The 18,452-nt window shown below is 47.9% G+C and overlaps 1 protein-coding gene across 2 annotated transcripts in view; it reads left to right on the forward strand.

The window, feature by feature from the left end:
• The window catches only part of Pitpnc1 (phosphatidylinositol transfer protein cytoplasmic 1), a 271,966-nt gene that overhangs the window by 171,360 nt on the left and 82,154 nt on the right, over positions 1 to 18,452 (forward strand). For both annotated transcript variants that reach the window (XM_038326594.1, XM_038326595.1), the window contains exon 5: positions 6,292 to 6,363. In XM_038326594.1, the coding sequence (XP_038182522.1) occupies positions 6,292 to 6,363 (72 nt within the window). The remainder of the gene's footprint in view (positions 1 to 6,291; positions 6,364 to 18,452) is intronic.

Raw genomic sequence — 18,452 nt, forward strand, 5'->3', positions numbered from 1 at the left:
TGTGTGTGTGTGTTTGTTTGTTTGTTTTTCGAGACAGGGTTTCTCTGTGTAACAGCCCTAGCTGTCCTGGAACTAGCTATGTAGACCAGGCTGGCCTTGAACTCACAGAAATCTGCCTGCCTCTGCCTTCTGAGTGTTGGGATTTAAGGCATGTGCTACCATCGCCCAACTCATACACATATTTTTAAGAAGTTAAAATATTTTCTTTTAATGAAGGAGAAAACCAAATAAAACGGAAAAAAAAAATGCAGGGTTGGTGGTGGCGCACACCTTTAATCCCAGCACTTGGGAGGCAGACGCAGGCAGGGCTGTTACACAGAGAAATTCTGTCTCGAAAACAAACAAACAAAAATGGGGGCAGAAGAGAGAGGAGGAAGATGGGAGGGAGGAAGAGGAGGTGGTCCACAGATGTGACAGCTATGTGATAGAGTTATATGTCCAAAATCAAGGATGCCTTGGTCAATCAGAAGCTGGAAGAGGCCAGGAAAGCTTCTTCTTGGTTCTGTGGAGGGAGTGTGGTCTGGTCCATGCCTTGATCCCCGGTTTCCAGCCTCCAAGTTCATGATGATTCATTTTAATGTCTCTAGGAAGTCATACAGGCCAGGAAAACCTTGAGGTTCGGTGTGTCTGTAGGCCTCTCACTGGGGGGTGGCCCACGGCAGCTGGAGGTGTGGGAAGTTGGAAATAGAGGTGTTGGTTTGGGAAGGATCTTCCCAGAGTGGCTGCGGGAAAGGAGAAGCAGTTGAGGTGAGAAGGGAGAGGGTTGTGGGACAGCTTATGTCAGGATGCAGGGGGTGGGGGGCGCAGAGCCAGCTGCTGTGCAGAACAGTGGGGGGCTCCCTAGGGTGCAGATGGAAGGCGATGCTGCTTCAGAAATACTTAGTTTGTCACCTCCATCCAAGACTGGGTGAGAAGAGGAGAGCCAGCAATCTCTGACATTTGCTGATGAAGACAGAAGCAGGGTTGGTTACAGAAGGAGCAAGAAGCAATGAAGAATGTCAGTGTAGATTTGTTTGGAAGCATAGGACACTTTGGCCTAGAGAGATGGTGGCTCAAGGGTCAAAGAGCTCGCTTGAGTTTGGGTCCTAGCACCCATGTAACGGGCTAGGTGATCATAACTGGGAAACATGAGCTCCGTGTTCAGAGAGGGAAGGTGGAGAGGGCTAGAGGAAATGGGACACCTTCATTTGGCCCGTTTGCACACAGGGGCACATACACACACACCACACACACAGCGCATGCACACATACACACCACACACACGCAAACACGCCACACACACATGCCACATACACCACACACGCAATGCACACACACATACGTACCACACCACACACATGTGCAAACACCACACACACACCATATACACCACACACACAATGCACGCACACATACACACCACACCACACACATGTACAAACACACCACATACACACACACCACACAAACACATCATGCACACAAATAAAACATTTCTTATGTTTTGGGGGCCATGAGGAGACAGAGAAGATAATCAAGCAAGATTCCAGGGAAGCCATGTACAAATATCTCTTTATTACCATACGGCTACTGTGTGCCAGGAAGTGAGCTAGAGGTTGCTTGTACAATCATCGATCTTCTGAGCATGTCTATAGAGACAGAATGATTGTCCCCTCTCTGGAAATGGGATAGCTGAGGCTGGGGATGGTTAACATCAAGGTATTTCCCTTCTGAGCCCAAGTCACTGACAAGAACATCAGGTCTTTCCATGTGGCAGTTTGCAATGGGGAATCGGTTATGTCATTCTCTGATTCTTAAAGAATAAGAAGTAAAAATAAATAACAGGAAGATTGGCAGTGGTGGAAGGAGGTTGTCGGTGTCTGTCCTCATCACACTTTGAAACTGAATTGTGAGATCTGGACCCAGTGAAATGGCTCAGTGGGTACAGGTGCTTTTCACCAAGTCTGACAACCCGAGTTCAAATCCTCCAGAACCCAAACTCCTACAAGATCCGCTGGGTCTCTACAAACACTGGCCTGCGTGGGACAAGCGCTTTATTCATTTATGTATGTGTGCACGCATGTGTGAATAGAGGCCAGAGGCTGACATTTGGCTTTCTTCCGTAGTCCCTGTTCACCCACCTTACTTTAGAGACCTGGAGCTCGCCCATCTTGGCTAGACTGTCTTCCCCCAGTTGCTCATCTTAAAACAAACATTTTAAAATTGAGATGTGGCTCGCTGGTTAAGAGCATTTGGTGGCTCTTCCAGAGGGCCTGGGTTCCATTCCCAGCACCCACTTGCTGCCCAACAACTGTTTGTAACTCTAGACCCCAGGTGTTCATGCTTCCCTCTGACTCCCACAGATACTACATGCATGTGGTGCACAGACATATATGCAGGCAAAGCACCCACACACATAAAATAAAATAATGAAACATTCTTAAAGATGAGCATCTCACCTAAGAGTTCAACAGCAGTTCTAAAACAGCTGAAGCCATAGAAGCTTCTGGTTTTCTTTATGTTCAGTATGTGTGTGTGTGAGAGAGAGTGTGTGCGTGCATGTGAGTGTGTGCGTGCACACGCAGTCATGGTGCACCTGCAGAGATCAGAAGACAATTTGTAGGAGTCCAGGTGTTTCTTCTTCGGCCATTTGGGTTTTTGGGGCTTGAACTCACACTGTCAGGCCTGGCAGGATGTTGCCTTCCCCACTGAACCATTTTGCTGGACCAAGACTTCTGATTTGATCTTGAGATATTCTCAAATGCCAGCGCCCCAGGAAGGAGCCATCAGATAACTCAAAGGGATTGTCAGCCCCACCTCACCTGCCGCCCCTCAAAAAACAGTCTCCAACCCAGGAAAGGGCTCCTCTGGTCCTCATCCTCCCGCTGACTGACTGAGGGCAGGTGCACCTGCAACCCTGTTGTAGTCAGGGTTGCCATTCTGGTAGGAAAATAACCTCCGTCCTCCACTCAAAATAACAACACCTGCGAATTCTCATGCAAGCTTTTTGCATTTCATATTTGGGTTTGAAACCCAAATCCTGGGACTTATTTGCTTGACCTAAGTATGTGCTTTAGAAGATCAGTTTGGGGTTGGGGGTGGGGAGCCACAGGCCGAGGACAGAACCCGTTTGGTTAAGTGCTTGCTACACAAGCGTGAGGACCCGAGTTTGGATCCCTAGCACACACGTCAAAAGCTGGGCGCATTGGTGCACAGTGGTGTGTGTGTGCTAGCGGAAACAGACGGGAGCAATCCCTGGGCTCTTACACTGCACAACTTAGCCTGCTCAGCAAATTTGGGGTTGAACAAGAGACTTCGTCTCAAAACCACAAAGTGAAAAGTAGTGGAGAAAGACACTCGGGAGCACGTATACACGGACACATAGAAACACACACACGCATGCGCACACGCCTCCACGTCGTTTTTTTTTCACTTGGCTCCACAGACCGATTCACACCCTGCATTGCCCCTTCTCCCAGTCCTCACTGGATTGACCCTCGGATGAATCACAGCTTTGAAAGTACAAATATTGATTTCCCTCAAGGCTTGTTATCTTCAAGAGGGTCTCTCTGCAAGGATATCTCCCATGCTCATGAGTCAATCAAGGTTCTGCCAGGGGCTCCAGGGGTGCCAGAGTCTTGACTCATGATGAGCAACCCTCCTCGCTGGAAGTCCCTGGAAATGAGTGTGAGGGCAGTGGCTACCGAGTGAGAGGTTGGGCAGGAGACAGCCAGGAACGTGCTAATAAATCACCGCGGCGCCTCGGTCTCCATCGAGGCAATTACCGGGATCGGTTGTCTCCGTGGCTCCTTAGTCACGGCTCTGATTGCTTCTCTCAGATGAAGACGGACGGGGTAGATGCCAGGTGCACGCAGGCATGTGGTGTCAGGGAAATTAACCATGGCACGTCCTCTGCCTTCTTATACAGACATCCCCAGGGTCTCAGCGAGGCTGACAGGAGAGTGTGGGTAGAGTGGAGGGGAAGCCCATGAGGTGCGGATGGTATTAGTAGGACTTTAGCTGCTGCCCTTTTTCCATTCCCTCCCTACCCATAAATGGGGTATGAAGCCAGGTTCCCCCCTGGAGCAGGCCACAGCAACAGTAAGTGTGTGCAATTCACATTGCTGGACCCCCACATCTAGGCTCCAGAGTGGGCCCCTCAGCATTACATTGCTAGCAAAATTCTAAAGTGCTACGGTTGCCACTGGACTAGGCATCCCCCACCCCATCCCCGCTCCGAGAACCACTGGGGGTAGTAGTCAAGATCGTGGACCCTGGTCCAGGCTACATAACTTTTGGAACGGCTGTTGTAATGCACCAGCTGTGTGATTGTAAGCCATTTACTTAACCTCTCTATGGCTCCATTCCTCATCTTGAAAGGAGGGACGATAATATTAGCATTTAGTCCTTGGGGAATTTGCAAATCTCCGAGACCTTGGAAACATTCAGAAAATGCCTGTGTCAGAGAACATAGCCTCTTGGGACTGTGACCAGAGAAAGCCGTGTCTCTTATGTCTAATACCTGTAGGTCCCAGTGAAATCGTTTTAACTATTAGCCTTCCATCCCATCTCTGGTGTCCAAGAACAATAATGTCCATCTCAGTGCCAGGAGGGGGCTGGACACACCCATGTCCATCAACATCCTCTTCTCGGGCTGCCTGACCTTTCAAATGAGATACAATGGGGCCTGGTGAGCCAGGGACTCTCGGGCAGCCTTGCAAATAAGGCCTCTGTCCCCGCTGTGTTGCTCAGGCCTCTGGCAGCCTCATGCTGAACCCTGCTGTTCACGAATTACTTTTTACTCCGTTCCAAGTGCATGTTTCAGTTGAAGCTCAAGACCTTGCACATGCTAAGCACATGCTAAGCACATGCCCCACCATGGAGCTATGGCCTCTTGACACCATGTTTTCAATTGCATCATTTTATGTATCCTTTGTAGTGTCACTAGTAGATAGAAGAGGGCAATTTTTGTGATTTGGAGATCATGTTCCACCTCATTTTGCGGCTGGATTTCTCTTGCTATGCTCTGCACCCCCCAGGCTAGCTAGCCCACAGGCTTCCAGGAAATTCTTGCCTCTGCTTCCCATTTGCTACAGGAAGACTGGGAATACAGATTTGCACTATCACATCTGGCTTTTCTGCGTGAGTTCCACGGGTGGAACGCAGGTCACGAGGCTTGACTGGGAAGTACCTTTCCTGTTGACTCATCTTGCCAACCCCTTGAAGTTACATATTTAAAAACGACTCGAGAGGTGATGGAGTTTGCTTTGTAGGTAAAGTGATTGCCATGCGGGCATGGCGACCTGTGCTTTGAGCCCCAGCACCCACATAAAATGCAAGAACAGATGTGCCAGCTGGGCGGTGGTGGCACACGCCTTTATCCTAGCACTAGAGAGGCAGAGGCAGGTGGGTCTCTGAGTTCGAAGCCAGCCTGGTCTACAGAGCTAATTCCAGGACAGCCAGGACTACACATAGAAACCCTGTCTTCAAAACAAAAACAAAACAAAACAGGGTGTCTATCTTAACCTCAGTGCTGACAATAGGGAGGCAGGAGGATGTCTGCAACTCACCCAGACAACTTGGTGAGCTCTAGGGTCAGTGAGAGACCCTGTATGTCTTTTAAAAAAATCAAAAAAGGCCAGGCATGGTGGCATACTTCTTTAATTCCAGTGGATCTTTGTAAGCTTGAGGCCAGCCTGGTCTACATAGTGAAATCCAGGACTGCCAGGACCACACAGAGAGACGCTGCCTCACACTACCCCCACTTCCAAAATTGAGATGAAGAGTAATTGAGGAAAATATTCAACAGAGATCATCAGCATCTATATACTCACATGCACGCTCACACGCATGTACATATGCATACATGCCACACACATGTGCTCACACACACCTAGCTGACCAAGAATCTCTGATCTCAAGAATGCACTGTGTCACCTCCCTAATTTTGTGTGCACATTAACATAGGGGTTACAGTGGGGTCCCTGGGGAGCAGGTGAGCTCCCCAGACCTGGAGGTGGCTTCTGTAACAGGTATCTGCTCTCCGTGACTGGCAGCAGGCTTCATAGTACAGAATGACTCTTTGGAAATGTGATTCTGCCCATTCCCCTCCCCAACACTGCTCACGGACTTCCAGGAGAAATGATGCTCATGGCAGTGACTTCTCCTACTGATTGTGGTTATTGATGTATAATATATCTTGCCATCTCTGCTACAGATCTATGCTCCCAACCTAACGGTCAGGCGAGCAGCCCCAAGCCACACTACAGACATGACAAGCAGTGCTAATCAAAGTCTGCCTTTTCTCCGCAGTGCTCCTTCCTGCCGAAATTCTCCATCCACATAGAAACCAAGTACGAAGACAACAAAGGCAGCAACGACAGCGTGAGTAGCCAGCCCTCTTGTAGCCCTCTGACCCCGTGCAGCTCTCAAGTCTTGGCCTCTGAAGGTCACAGTAGCTCACCGGGTCCTGGTCGTCCCTGGGACCTGAGAGGGGTTCTGGCCTTGGAGCTCTGGGCCGAGGCCTGGTGTTCCTATAGTCTAGCTTTTCTCTGCTAAGCTGTGTGTCTTTCCAATGGGCCCCTCTGCAACGGAAGTGATTATTACCATGAGAAGTAGCGAGGACTGTGGAAACTCAGAGTTCTCTGATTCCATTTCTGACTGCGTCTCTCCAGTGCTGGGATCACAGGGCGCAGGCTGCTACCATGCTCAGCTCTGAACAAACTCCACCACCCATTGAGAAGGGTATGCCAAAAACAATGGTCAGAAACAGGATCGGGAATGGGAGATGCTTGGGGCATGCTTGCTAGAACAGTATTGGCAAGGACCGACCTGGCCGATACCTGGTCAGGCAAGCTGGACTCCTCGAGTGATGGCAAACTACTTTGGTTCGGTTTGGTTCGGTTTTCTGTTCATAGGCACATGTGGATGCTGCACCTGCATGTGTGTATGTGTGTTCATGTGCGAATAAGTGTCCATGTGCATTAGGACACATATGCACGTATGTGATTGTGTGTAGATGGAGACCTGAGATTGATGTCAAACGTCTTCCTGGATCACTCGCCACTTTAGTCATTGGGGCAGCATCTCAGTTGAACTCAGAGCTGCCTGATATGGCTGGTCTGGCTAGCCCCTTGTTCCGGGGATCTTGTGTCTCTCTTCTAAGGCCCTGGCCCTTGTATGGTAGTGCTTTAGTCACCAAGCCATCTCTCAGCCCAAACTACTCTCTCTCTCTCTCTCTCTCTCTCTCTCTCTCTCTCTCTCTCTCTCTCTCTCTCTCTCCTTTTTTTAAGACTGGTTTTCTCTGTGTAGCCCTGGCTGTCCTGGAACTCACTCTTTAGACCAGGCTGGCCTCAGACTCAGAGATCTGCCTGCCTCTGCCTCCCGAGTGCTGGGATTAAAGGCGTGCGGCACCACACCCAGCTAATATACAGTTTTTAAAACTTCAAATATGCAATGAAGAAAAAAGCTCCTAAACGAAAGGGAAGCCAAGAGTAACCCCATGATTCAGAGATGACTACCTATATCCCTTGACTCACATTGCAAGATATTGGTGATTTTTTTAACCAGTTCCTCCCAGATTGAATCATACGGTATGCTATTTTTAACACGGCATGGGGTACTCTTCCCCACTTGAGATCTATGTGTCGGCCGGAGGTTGACATCGTGTCTGTTTCTCAGCCGTTCTCCGCCTTATTTTTTGAGCACACTTCTCTCGCTGACCCTGGAGTTCCCTTACCTTGCTTAGGCTGCCCCGGGGAACTGCCTGTCTCGGCTTCACTATCACGGGGGTTACAGGCAAGCGGAAGGTTCTCGGGCCCAGCTTTCCTCACTGGTGCTAGAGTTCTGATCTCAGGTCCTTATGCTTGGACAGCAAGCAGTTTGCGTCCCGAGTCATCTTCTCCCCAGCTCTCGTCTGTGGTTTCGAAGGTCTGCCCTGCCTTCTCCACTTCAGTCCTGGCTGCTCACTGGAGATTGGCACGAGCTTGACTGTGCCAACGTAGCTATGGGCAGTCGGGAAAAGCATAGTGAAAACCAGATGCCAGAACTACTCTGCCAAGCACCACTGAGGGGAAAAATGTGGGTTTGGAGCTGGAGAGATGGATGGTTCAAAGGTTCTTGCTACACTTGCAGAGGACCCGAGTTCACTTATTAGCACCCATAACTGGCTATCACTCCAGTTCCAGGGGATCCAACATCCTCCCTCTTCTGGCCTTCCTGGGCATCGGGCATGCACATGGTACACAGACATACATGTAGGCAACATACAAAATAAAAATAAAAGTAATTTTAAAAATAGTCCTTCCAAACAAATTCTTTTCCTCAGACTCTTTTTCTCTGAGTTTCATTCCGTGTGAGTTAACTCACATCAGCTCTCTCTCTCTCTCTCTGTGTGTATATAGATGGCAGAGAGGGCGTCTTGAACCTCACAGATTGACAAGGCCCCTGTAATCTTCAGACTTCCTACGCTCGCCTCTGCCTGGCCCCGCTGTAGGTTCTCCATGTGTTACTCCTGGGGCCACTGGAGCAGAGAGTCCCAGCTCCACTTGATCAGGCCCCCCCTTTGCCTCTGCACCCTTCTCTAGCTTCCATAATCAGCAGCCCCTTCATGTTGATTCCAGGAGGAAGAAAAGGAAGGCTGTGCATTTCACTCGGGCACCCAAACGCTTGCCAATCATAAGTTCATATTTATCTAATTTTAATGATGACAAGGCAGCTCTGCTCAATCAGGGTCAAGTCCAAAGCCGTAAGCCCGTGCCTTGTTCAGCCACTTCCTTGTTCTGCCTGGAGTCGAGGAGGCAGAATGCAGAAGGCAGTGTGTTGCGGGTATTTGACTCATTATTTAATAAATGCGGCTCACCTCTGCCTCTTCTATGTACATGGTCTTATCATTCAGCTTCCATCCTGCGTGCGTCTATCAGTGCCATTTCCACCCCTACCTGCCAAAATTTTAATGAAATGGATGCTGATAAGAAGCAATAATTAAATTGAAAGAGTCTGGCGATAATCACATTGATTAGTGGCTGAATGGAGTTCATGTTGCTAACTTATTATCAGTTATCATCTCAGTCATAAATGCGATCCAAAACCCAGTAGAAACACATTTTCAGAATGACTAGACTGAAACATCTTCTCATTAAAGAAGAAGCTGGTAAGTGTATGTTTTTATAAACCTGCAAACTGGCTCCATCAGCCAGGACACAATGGGGAAGTTGTCTTAAATTGAGGCCCGTTCATTTCATGCACAAACTGATGGGAACTACTTAGGCCTTAATTAGTGCCGGGGAGGATGGGACCATGCCAGAGCAAGGTTCTGTTGTTTGTTCAAGGGCATAAATCTAGACTGGAGAGAGTCGGCACTCAGCACTGCCTGGTTCAGCTGAAGGGGCTACCCCTCCTGTGACACCTGCTGCAGGGTGACAGTGTGCCAAGGGGTTAATGAGGGCAGCCTGGCCTCTGCTTCCACTTCTAAACAAAGTAGGCACCATGCAGAGCAGCAGCTCTCGGCCTGGCTGTGCGTGGGACTCACCTAACCTAGCTAGTTTGTTTGCTTGTCTGTTTGATCCGAGCTAGCCTTGACATCCACACAGAGGCTGGCCTCTCTCTTGGGCCATCTTCTTCCCTCAGTCCCTTAGCTGCTGAGATTATAGGCATGTGCCACTCACCTGAGAACTTGTTTATTGCTAATACATTTAGTGTGTGTAAGAGCATTTACCTACTGAGCCATCTCACTGAGAAGTCTTAACTACTTAGGGCCCATCCCTCTGGAGCTTTTGTTTATTTGGGAACAGATGCAGATTGTTCAAACACAAAGAATCATGGGATACTCTAGAAAGCTGATTTCTCCACATGGGTTCTCCCCGATCTGTGGCTGAGCCTCCTCTGTTCCCTTGGTGAGACATATACAGGATTTACCACCCTCACCCACCGTGATAACCTAATCAGTGGTTCTAATGATGGCTTTGTGCTGAAATCGTTCTGAAAGCTGAGCCATCCTATGCTGCTGTCCACACCCAAGGGACCATGAGCTCACTGATCACAGGTGGAATCTAGGCATTACTATTTTTAACACCCTCCCAGGTGGATCTAAGGGGCAAAAAAGCTGAGCACCAACAGATTTATGTATAAATATTTAGTAAAGCAGGCTGTCCAAATGGCTCCACTTCTTCATACCCATGGAAACAGAAGCATCCCCAAAGGGTCTTTGTGGTCTGGGGAAATGGTACAGGTTTGTAAGCGTGAGGACCAGAGTTTGGAATCCCAGAAACACACCTAAATGCCAGGTGGCTATGGAAGCCCACGTGTCATGCTAGCCTCAGGAGGTGGAGATGGCACCTCAGAGCGAGCAAGCTGGCTAACAGTAAGACTAGCCATATCAGAGAGCCAATCAGGTTTGGTTAAGGGACCCTGCCTCGAGGCTAAGGTGGCAGGGTATTCCAAAAGGAACCCAATATCAATATACAATGTGTGTGTGCATGCACAAATACAGACACACAACTCACACGAATACAGACACATTCACACTTAAGAATTGGGGGTGTTGCGTTTTGTAACCATTAGCCTGCCTATATTTTGTTAGCCATATGTGTTATCAAGGACCCAATTCCTCCTCAAGCCAAGTCCTCTCTCTGGTAAAAAAGGAAGGGTGTCTCTCTCTTTTCCAGTTCCAGGAAATTAAGCTCTCTCACAGAGCTGTCCTTGGAAGACATTTTCACAGTGTGGAATTTCTAGTCCGTCTGTGTTGTAATGAAAGATGGTGGCGCTGTTCCTTATGAGACAGGCAGATAGATCAAGGCTCGCGCCCATCTCTGACTGTAGGCCAGTTCCTTTGGCCAGTCAGGGACTCTGTTTCTTTATCAAGGAATATGAACTTGATAATGCTGGCGAGTGTGGAGGATTCCTGGAGTAGAGTTTGCAGGAAAACACCACCAAAGCTAGAGAGGTACTGTGTACATGTCTGATGTCCCCATCACCTCCATGGTGGCCGTACTGGTTAATGGTGTTTTCCCAATCAAATTTTGATTCGGTCCAAATTGTCAAACAAACATTTTTGGGCTTTTCTTTCCCACCCTTGAGTTTCCAAATAACAGACATGGAGACTAAATATTAATTATAAATGCTCAGTCAGTAGCTCAGGCTTCTTACTAACTAGCTCTTGCAACTTAACCCATTTCTATTCATCTATGTGCTGCCACACAGCTCCCTGCTTTACCTGTCCCCCAGCATGTCTTGCTCCCTCCTTGTCTCCTGTTGCTCTTCTGACTCCGCCCTTAATCTTCCCAGAGTTCTCCTCATCTGACTTTCCCAGTCTCTCCTGCCCAGCTATATGGGCCAGTCAGTTCTTTATTAACCAATGAGAGCAATACTTATCTGCAGTGTATAGAGACTGTTCCACAGCGACAAGTTTGGGAATTTTTGTCTGTTGTTTTCCTTTCTATTATCCAAACCAAGGTAGTGGCTTGGGTTGAAAAGTTAGCCATGGACAAAACCAAAAGAAAGGGATACATTTCAAAACATGTACTTTCTGTTGGAATTGATATGGTGTATGAGAAAGGGACAGAAGAAGGATGGCCTGGGGGTTTCTTGATTTAGTCTTTAACTGGGTCAGTGATGGTGTTGCTGTTCTTCTGGGTGGGGGGAACAGCAGAAAGACATATTCTGAGAAGAAAATCAATGTGATGTCTGAGGTTCCATGAGACCTTCAAGTGGAAATTGCCAGGGAGGATGGATATACAAAGTCACGTTTCATAGAGATTTAGACCACGATTCAGGTGGATATGGGTAAAATTATCCACGGAGACAAGTAACAAAATGTAGAAGGTTTCAGAACTCTAGGGTCCTGATAAAGACCTTCCATGGCTTTCAAGTTTCAGTCAGCTTCTGATTCTTCTAAACTCCTTAGTCATCTCTTTGTCTGTGGTTCTGGGGTTAGAAGGCAGGGTTTTGTCCATGCTGAGCAAGTACTGTACAACTGAGACACGGCCTCCCTCAGGCCTTCTTTTTTAAACGTGTGTGTGTGTTTGTGTGTGTGTGTGTGTGTGTGTGTGTGAGAGAGAGAGAGAGAGAGAGAGAGAGAGAGAGTTCTCAACGTCTTTCTCAACTGCTCTCCACTTTATTTTTGAGACGGGGTCTCTCACTGAACCTAGAGGTCACCGGTTCACCTTGAGTGGCTCCCTGTGAGCCTTGGGGACCCTCCTGCTTCCATCTCCCCAGCACTGGGAGTGAAGCACATGTGACTGCACCCAGCTTTTCCATGGCATCCTGAATCAGGGTCTCACACAGTTGCCCAAGCTAGCCCTGAACTCCCTTTGTAGCTCAGGCTGGCCTTCAAGTGCCATTCTTCCTGCCTCAGCCACTTCAGTAGCTGGGACTATATGCCTGTACCACCAAGCATGACTTAAGACTCATCTTCTCTTTTTGATTTTTATTTATTTATCTTTACGTGTATGGATGTTTTGGCTGCAGGTACAGTTGTGCACCACATGTATGCAGTGCCTGCAGAAGGCAGAAGAGGGATCGGGTCCCCTAATAACAGTTTTAAGCTACTGTATGGGTGCTGGAAATCAAAGCTGGGTCCTCTGGAGGAGCATCCGATGCTCTAACCACTGGGCAATCTCTCCAGCCTTTTAAGACTCATTTTAAATCACCTGAGACATTCTTGGCTTTAGGAAACTACACCATCTCGTTTAGTTAACTGCAAATCTTACCAGAGAAATCAAATTTCATCTCTGGGGGCCTCCTCTAGGTGAACTGCATAAACAGTTTGACGCTTTCACTGGACTCAGCTGGAGATGTGGCCAGAAATAGTCTCGTCCTGAGCCCAAGTAGCGACCTTGGGAGTCACCAGCTAGAGGTCAGGGCATCTGTTGTTTCGGGAGAGCGCTGTTTATCCCAGGCTGGATCTCACGCTGGCGATCACCAAGTTTATTTCATGATTTGCATTTGCAACCTCCAGACGGCGACACGCTAGAGTAACTTATTAACACCTTGCAAAAGTGTGCTGAAATTAATCTGAGAGGCAGGGCTGCCAGTGGGAACCACAGCGTCCAGATTCCAGGTCTCTAAGGGTGGTCGTCTTCCCCTTCAGTGACTTCTAACCGAGGATTATAGGAGGATGAAAAGGCAGCTGCTTTATTTTTAGAAATGTCTTCAACCTTTATGGTTCTGTTTTTAACCTTAGATTTTTTTTTTATAGCCAGACACCTACAAAATCCACAGTCTTCTGTGTTAAGTCAGTACATGACAAGTTTGGGAGGATTTTTATTCGCTTGGGTCTATGAGGAGGAAAGTCGATGTATCATTCTTTTTTGTTGTTGTTGTTTGTTTGTTGTTTGTTTGTTTCTCTGTGTTGCTTTGGAGCCTGTCCTGGAACTCACTCTGTAGACCAGGCTGGCCTGGAACTCACAGAGATCCACCTGCCTCTGCCTCTGCCTCCCAAGTGCTGGGATTAAAGGTGTACGCCACCACCGCCTAGCTCAAAAGTATCATTCTGAGAACAATAGAAACACATCTCATTTGATTCCTGAAGATGTGGCCCTTTCCTGTTTATGGTACAATTTGTGATATGAAAACTGGATTTTTTTAAACTATTTTCTATTTGTTTTTCTTCATGTATGAATGTATTGTCTATATGTATGTGTGCCACATGCTTGGAGTGTCCATGGAGACCAGAATTCCCCTGTAATTAATTATTAGTGGTTGGTTGTAAACTACTACGTGGGTGCTGGAAACTTACCCCAAGGTCCTTTCCAAGAGCAGCCAGTGTCCTTAACTCCTGAGCCATCTCTCCAGCCCCATGAGATCTGGATATGTAAAATAACAAGCAAAGAGTGGTCACTCCTAACCGTTAGCTCAGCAGGTAAGAGTCTGAGGCAAGAGGATTGCCTTGAGTTTAAAGCCCACCTAGCCTATTTAGTGAATTTTGTTCCAACCCTTGCTACAGAGTGAAACCCTGTTTCGAACTAGTAAACAATCAAACAAACATTGTCAAAAAAAGTTATGTCAGGGTGAAGGTCGGCCCTCCGAATCTGAGGTCACAATGCCACCTGGAATTATTCATCCTTAGTAATAGATATGGCTTAAAATAGTGGTTGCTTTCTATGTGACCTCTTTCACCGATGTTAGCATAAATCAGGAAAGACCCACCTCTGCTGGCTGTTGCCATTTTTACCAAAACAAGTAACCAGCCCAGTGCAAAGCCACATCATCAAAGAGAGAGTGGAGAGCCATAGGTAGGACCCTGGGAGTCGGAACTAGAAACAAAATTACCAAGTGTGAAGTGTCACAATCTGGATGGCCACGGTGCAGCCACCATAGGAGTGACGTGCTGTGTGCTGTCGGTGGGTGCCAAAACCAGTGAGCCACCCATGTGCTGGAGGACAGCCTCTCCTGCCACTTCAGAGATTACGGCTTGATTCTACACCCAGTCCCACAGGAGAAGTGTTCACATTGCACAACAAGGGACCAAAGGGACATCATCTGCTTTCCACTGTGACCCGCGGAGAGCAGCACACCCTTACTCATGGGTGGCCCCTCCTCGGGGTTCATCTTGCACTCAGTCACAGTGAAATAAGCAAACACAACCGAAGGGACAGACAACCTGGCCACAACTCTTGGATTTTGCAAATAGGATCTCTTTGTTTCCCAGGCTGGCCTTAAGCTTGTAGTAAACCACCTGCCTCAGCCTCCCAAGGCCTGGGGTTGCAGGCATGCGGCACCACTCCCTGCTTCTAGATACCGGGCATGTGGTGGGTCGTGCTCACGGGGTAGGTGGTGCTTGTCCTATGTTGATTATGAAATCAAATGGAAAAAACAAAAGTCCAAAAATAGGACAGATTTTGATCAAAGAACAAAAAAGAGATTTTCATCTTTCTCTTTGTGCTCTGGACACAGAGAAAGTAGAGTCAGCTGATACATAATAAATCAGGTTTATCCTTGGGACTCGTGGGGGCTGGAAAGAACCGACGACCAGAAGTTACCCCCTGACCGCCACGTGTGCAGTGTGTCACACATCATCCGCATACACGTATGACAAATAATAAGTATGATAAAATGTCAGATAATTTAGGAATGTTTTCTTATGGAGTATTTACATATTATATAACCGAATTTGATTTTTTTAAAAATGTACAGACAGCACATGTACCATGGGTGTCGGCCTGGAGAAGGAGCGGAAGAGATTTCAGCTTGTTCTTGTGTGTTGGGGTTTTCTTAGATAGCACAACCTTGGTCTCAAACTCAGTACATAACCCAGCGTGGCTTTGAATTCATGATCCTCCTCTTTTGGGCTCCAAAGTACTAGGATGACAGTCATGAGCTACCATGGCAGACTTACCTTTTCTAATTTTGACAAAGGATACCGTTCAAGTCTTGTTCCATGAGACACAATACCACCACCGCCCCGCCCCCGCAGCTTTCTAGAATCCATTCTCAGCCCCGTCCACTAGATTTGCAATTGTTTTCCAAATATTTGTCTATTTTCTTTCTCCTTACAAGAGACCTAATTGCTGTGGGAAACCACTGTACTTCGCTTTAAAAAAACAAAGCCCGGCTCTCTTGTTTATTTACCTAGATCTTTGTGTTTATGTTTACGGAGCCATTTTTGGTACTTATGTGGATGGATCGCTCATGACAGATGGTAGCCAGCAACCTTTGGGTCTTGAAGCGTTTTTGGATGAGGACACTTTAGGAGTCTGCCAAAAGCTAGCAGCTGGCCAGACCCACTCAGCACCCTGATGTACCAAGTTCAGCAAAATCACTGACTAGCCTTGAGCCAAGCAGGGCAGAGCAGTGCTCTGCAGCCCAGAGCATCCCAGATGACAAATGAGGAAACACAGCTCGGGTCAGAGGACTCACGGGAGGAAACAGTGAGATGACTCACAGTCAGTCAATGGCGGCGGCTCTTTCTCTTCTCTTGGACTTCATTCGTGGGAATGGCTCGCGAGTCAAACTCATGCAGCTCTATGAATGGTAAAATTCATCTGGATGGCAGATGCTAAGTCGGCGCATTCCTGACGCCCGCGGTCCCCACGCTTTTCTCACTGTGCTGGGCCATCCTCAGAGACAGTCACCAAGCTGGAGGAGGGTGCGTGATCACTGGCTCAAGTACCGGACCCTCTGTATGGTGACTCCCTGCCAGGAAGATGGCCTCTCTGGCTTTATGCACTCACTGTTCTTCCTTGGGTCTCTCTCCCCTAGAAAGGATTCTGGTTGGCACAGCCCCTCCTCCCCCACAAGGGCCACCTGTCATATTATTCAAGCCAGTGCTCAACATGAGAGAGACAGGATAGTGACCGGATGAAGACTGCAAGGTCTGGAATTGAATAGGCAGAACTTTATTCCCAGCTCAACCACTTAGCTGGTTTAGACCTGTTCTGTCATTTCCTTGTGCCCTTGTGGCCCCAGCTTGACGGTTCTGACTCCTGAGGTGCTCACGCCTTAGAACATGCTGACCATGCGGTGTTCTCAGAACAGTGATTACTGCACACAGTAGGTCTGTAATCCGCTCGCGGTCGCCGGCATGTCCTTGTTTTATCAATTCTAATGTCATTGTCTTGCATGTTTTAGCAACCCTGGAGTAAAACGCATCCCGGTGGCAATTAGCGTCTTGTAATTAGGAGTGACAGCACCTGCAATCTCTGTGTGGTCCGGTGGTGCTGACTTCCACACACGAGTGTGTCCCATCTCTTGCATCCCACGGAGGTCAACCTTCTCATCGCCCACAGTGTGGAATCTGGGTCTCTGTTTCTTGCACCACGGTGCACATTTGAGCTTCTGGGTGACTCTCCTGTCCCCGGCTCTCACCACAGGAGCAGGAGAATTACAGGCACCGGTCACTCCATCTGGCTTTTTTTTTTTTTTAACGGATTCCATATTGTCAGGGTTTGTATGGCAAGCAATCTTACTGCTGAGGCATCTCACCAGCCAATGAATTAGATACTTTCGTTTTCCCAAATACCTGACAGGAGAAGCTGAAATGGAGGTGGTGGATTTACTTTGGCTCAGAGTTTCGGGGCTCTCAGTCCGTGGTCACTTGGTTCACACGTTCGGGTATTAAGGCATTGGCTGTGTTTGGAGGAGAAAGTTGTGGTTTTGTGGCAAATAAGAAGTAGAGGAAACTGCTGGCACCTGGGAACTTCTAACCCACACCCTTAGAGACCTGCTTCTAGTGAGACCCTAGCTCCTGACATTTCTAGAACCCTCCCAAAGCAGTAGCCCAGCTGGAGACCCAGTGTCCAATCCATGAGCCTACGGGGGACATTTCACATTGCAACCATAATGCTACATTTCAGCAGCAAACGTGTGCAGAGAAAATGTGAATGCAGGAGTAGCATCTGCGTGAGAAAAATCGTCGAGAAATCTGACCTGCAACTGTGTTTGTTGGCTTTTTCCTGGACAGTCACAGGCCTCCTAAGGAATGCTAATGACTTGTCAGAGCTCCGGAAAGGGAATGGCTGTGTCACCTCACCTTCTGCGGGAAGGTCCAGCACCACCCTCTCTGTAAAGCGATTTCTCTTGAAAAATCCCTAGAGGCCGTCTCTTTGATAAACACACCTTCAAGGATGAGCCTTGCTGGCGTTTCAGCCGCTTTAAGAGAAAAGTGTGGGCCGAGGCCTGTTGGGAGGAGGCTGCACGGATGGAAGGGAGTTAATGATTTCCAGTGGCCACGGTTTCTAAGCAATGTTTCCTGTTGGGTGCTCCCATCCGCTCCTGGACTTGCACACATGCTCTGTGTTTTACCCATGCAGGGTGTCAGCTGTGGCTCACCGAACCTGGGACTGGATCTTCTGAGATTAAGAACAACGCTATCTGATAGTACTAAACGATTCAAACACATTTTTTCCCAGACATTCGTTGTATGTGTGTGTGCATCTTTGTGTGTGTTTCTGTCTGTGCGTGTGTGCATGTATCTATGTATGTGTTTATGTATGCGTGTGTATGTGTGTTTGTGTGTGTATGTGTATATGTGTGCATGTGTGTGTGTGTGTGTGTGTTCTCTATGTGTGTTCACAAGCATGTGTGTTTTCCATTGTGTGCTTGTGGAGGACAGACTTCAGGAGTCAGTTCTTTCTTTCCACTGTGTGGGTCCCTGAGATTGAACTCGGGTCTTCAGACTTGGCGGCAAGCACCTTTACCCATTGAGCTAGCCCACTGATCAATGTGACATCATATTTAAATCATCTTTCCCCTACTAATACCTGTTCACGACCCATTTATTTATTTGTTTTGATATTGTGTTTGTATGTCCCTGTGTCCTCATTGTCCACCTTGTTTGAGATAGGGTTAATTTTGTTTTAAATTTTTAAAATATTTATTTATTGTTTTTTTTTTTAAACAGAGTTTCTCTATGTAACAGTCCTAACAGTCCTGGAACTCACTCTGTAGAGCAGGCTGGCCTCGAACTCACTGAGATCCGCCTTCTCTGCCTCCCAAATGCTAGGATTAAAGGCGTGTGCCACCACTACCACCACCCA

The sequence above is a fragment of the Arvicola amphibius genome, chromosome 4 (assembly GCF_903992535.2).
Source record: "Arvicola amphibius chromosome 4, mArvAmp1.2, whole genome shotgun sequence".
NCBI classification, from domain to species: Eukaryota; Metazoa; Chordata; class Mammalia; order Rodentia; family Cricetidae; genus Arvicola; species Arvicola amphibius.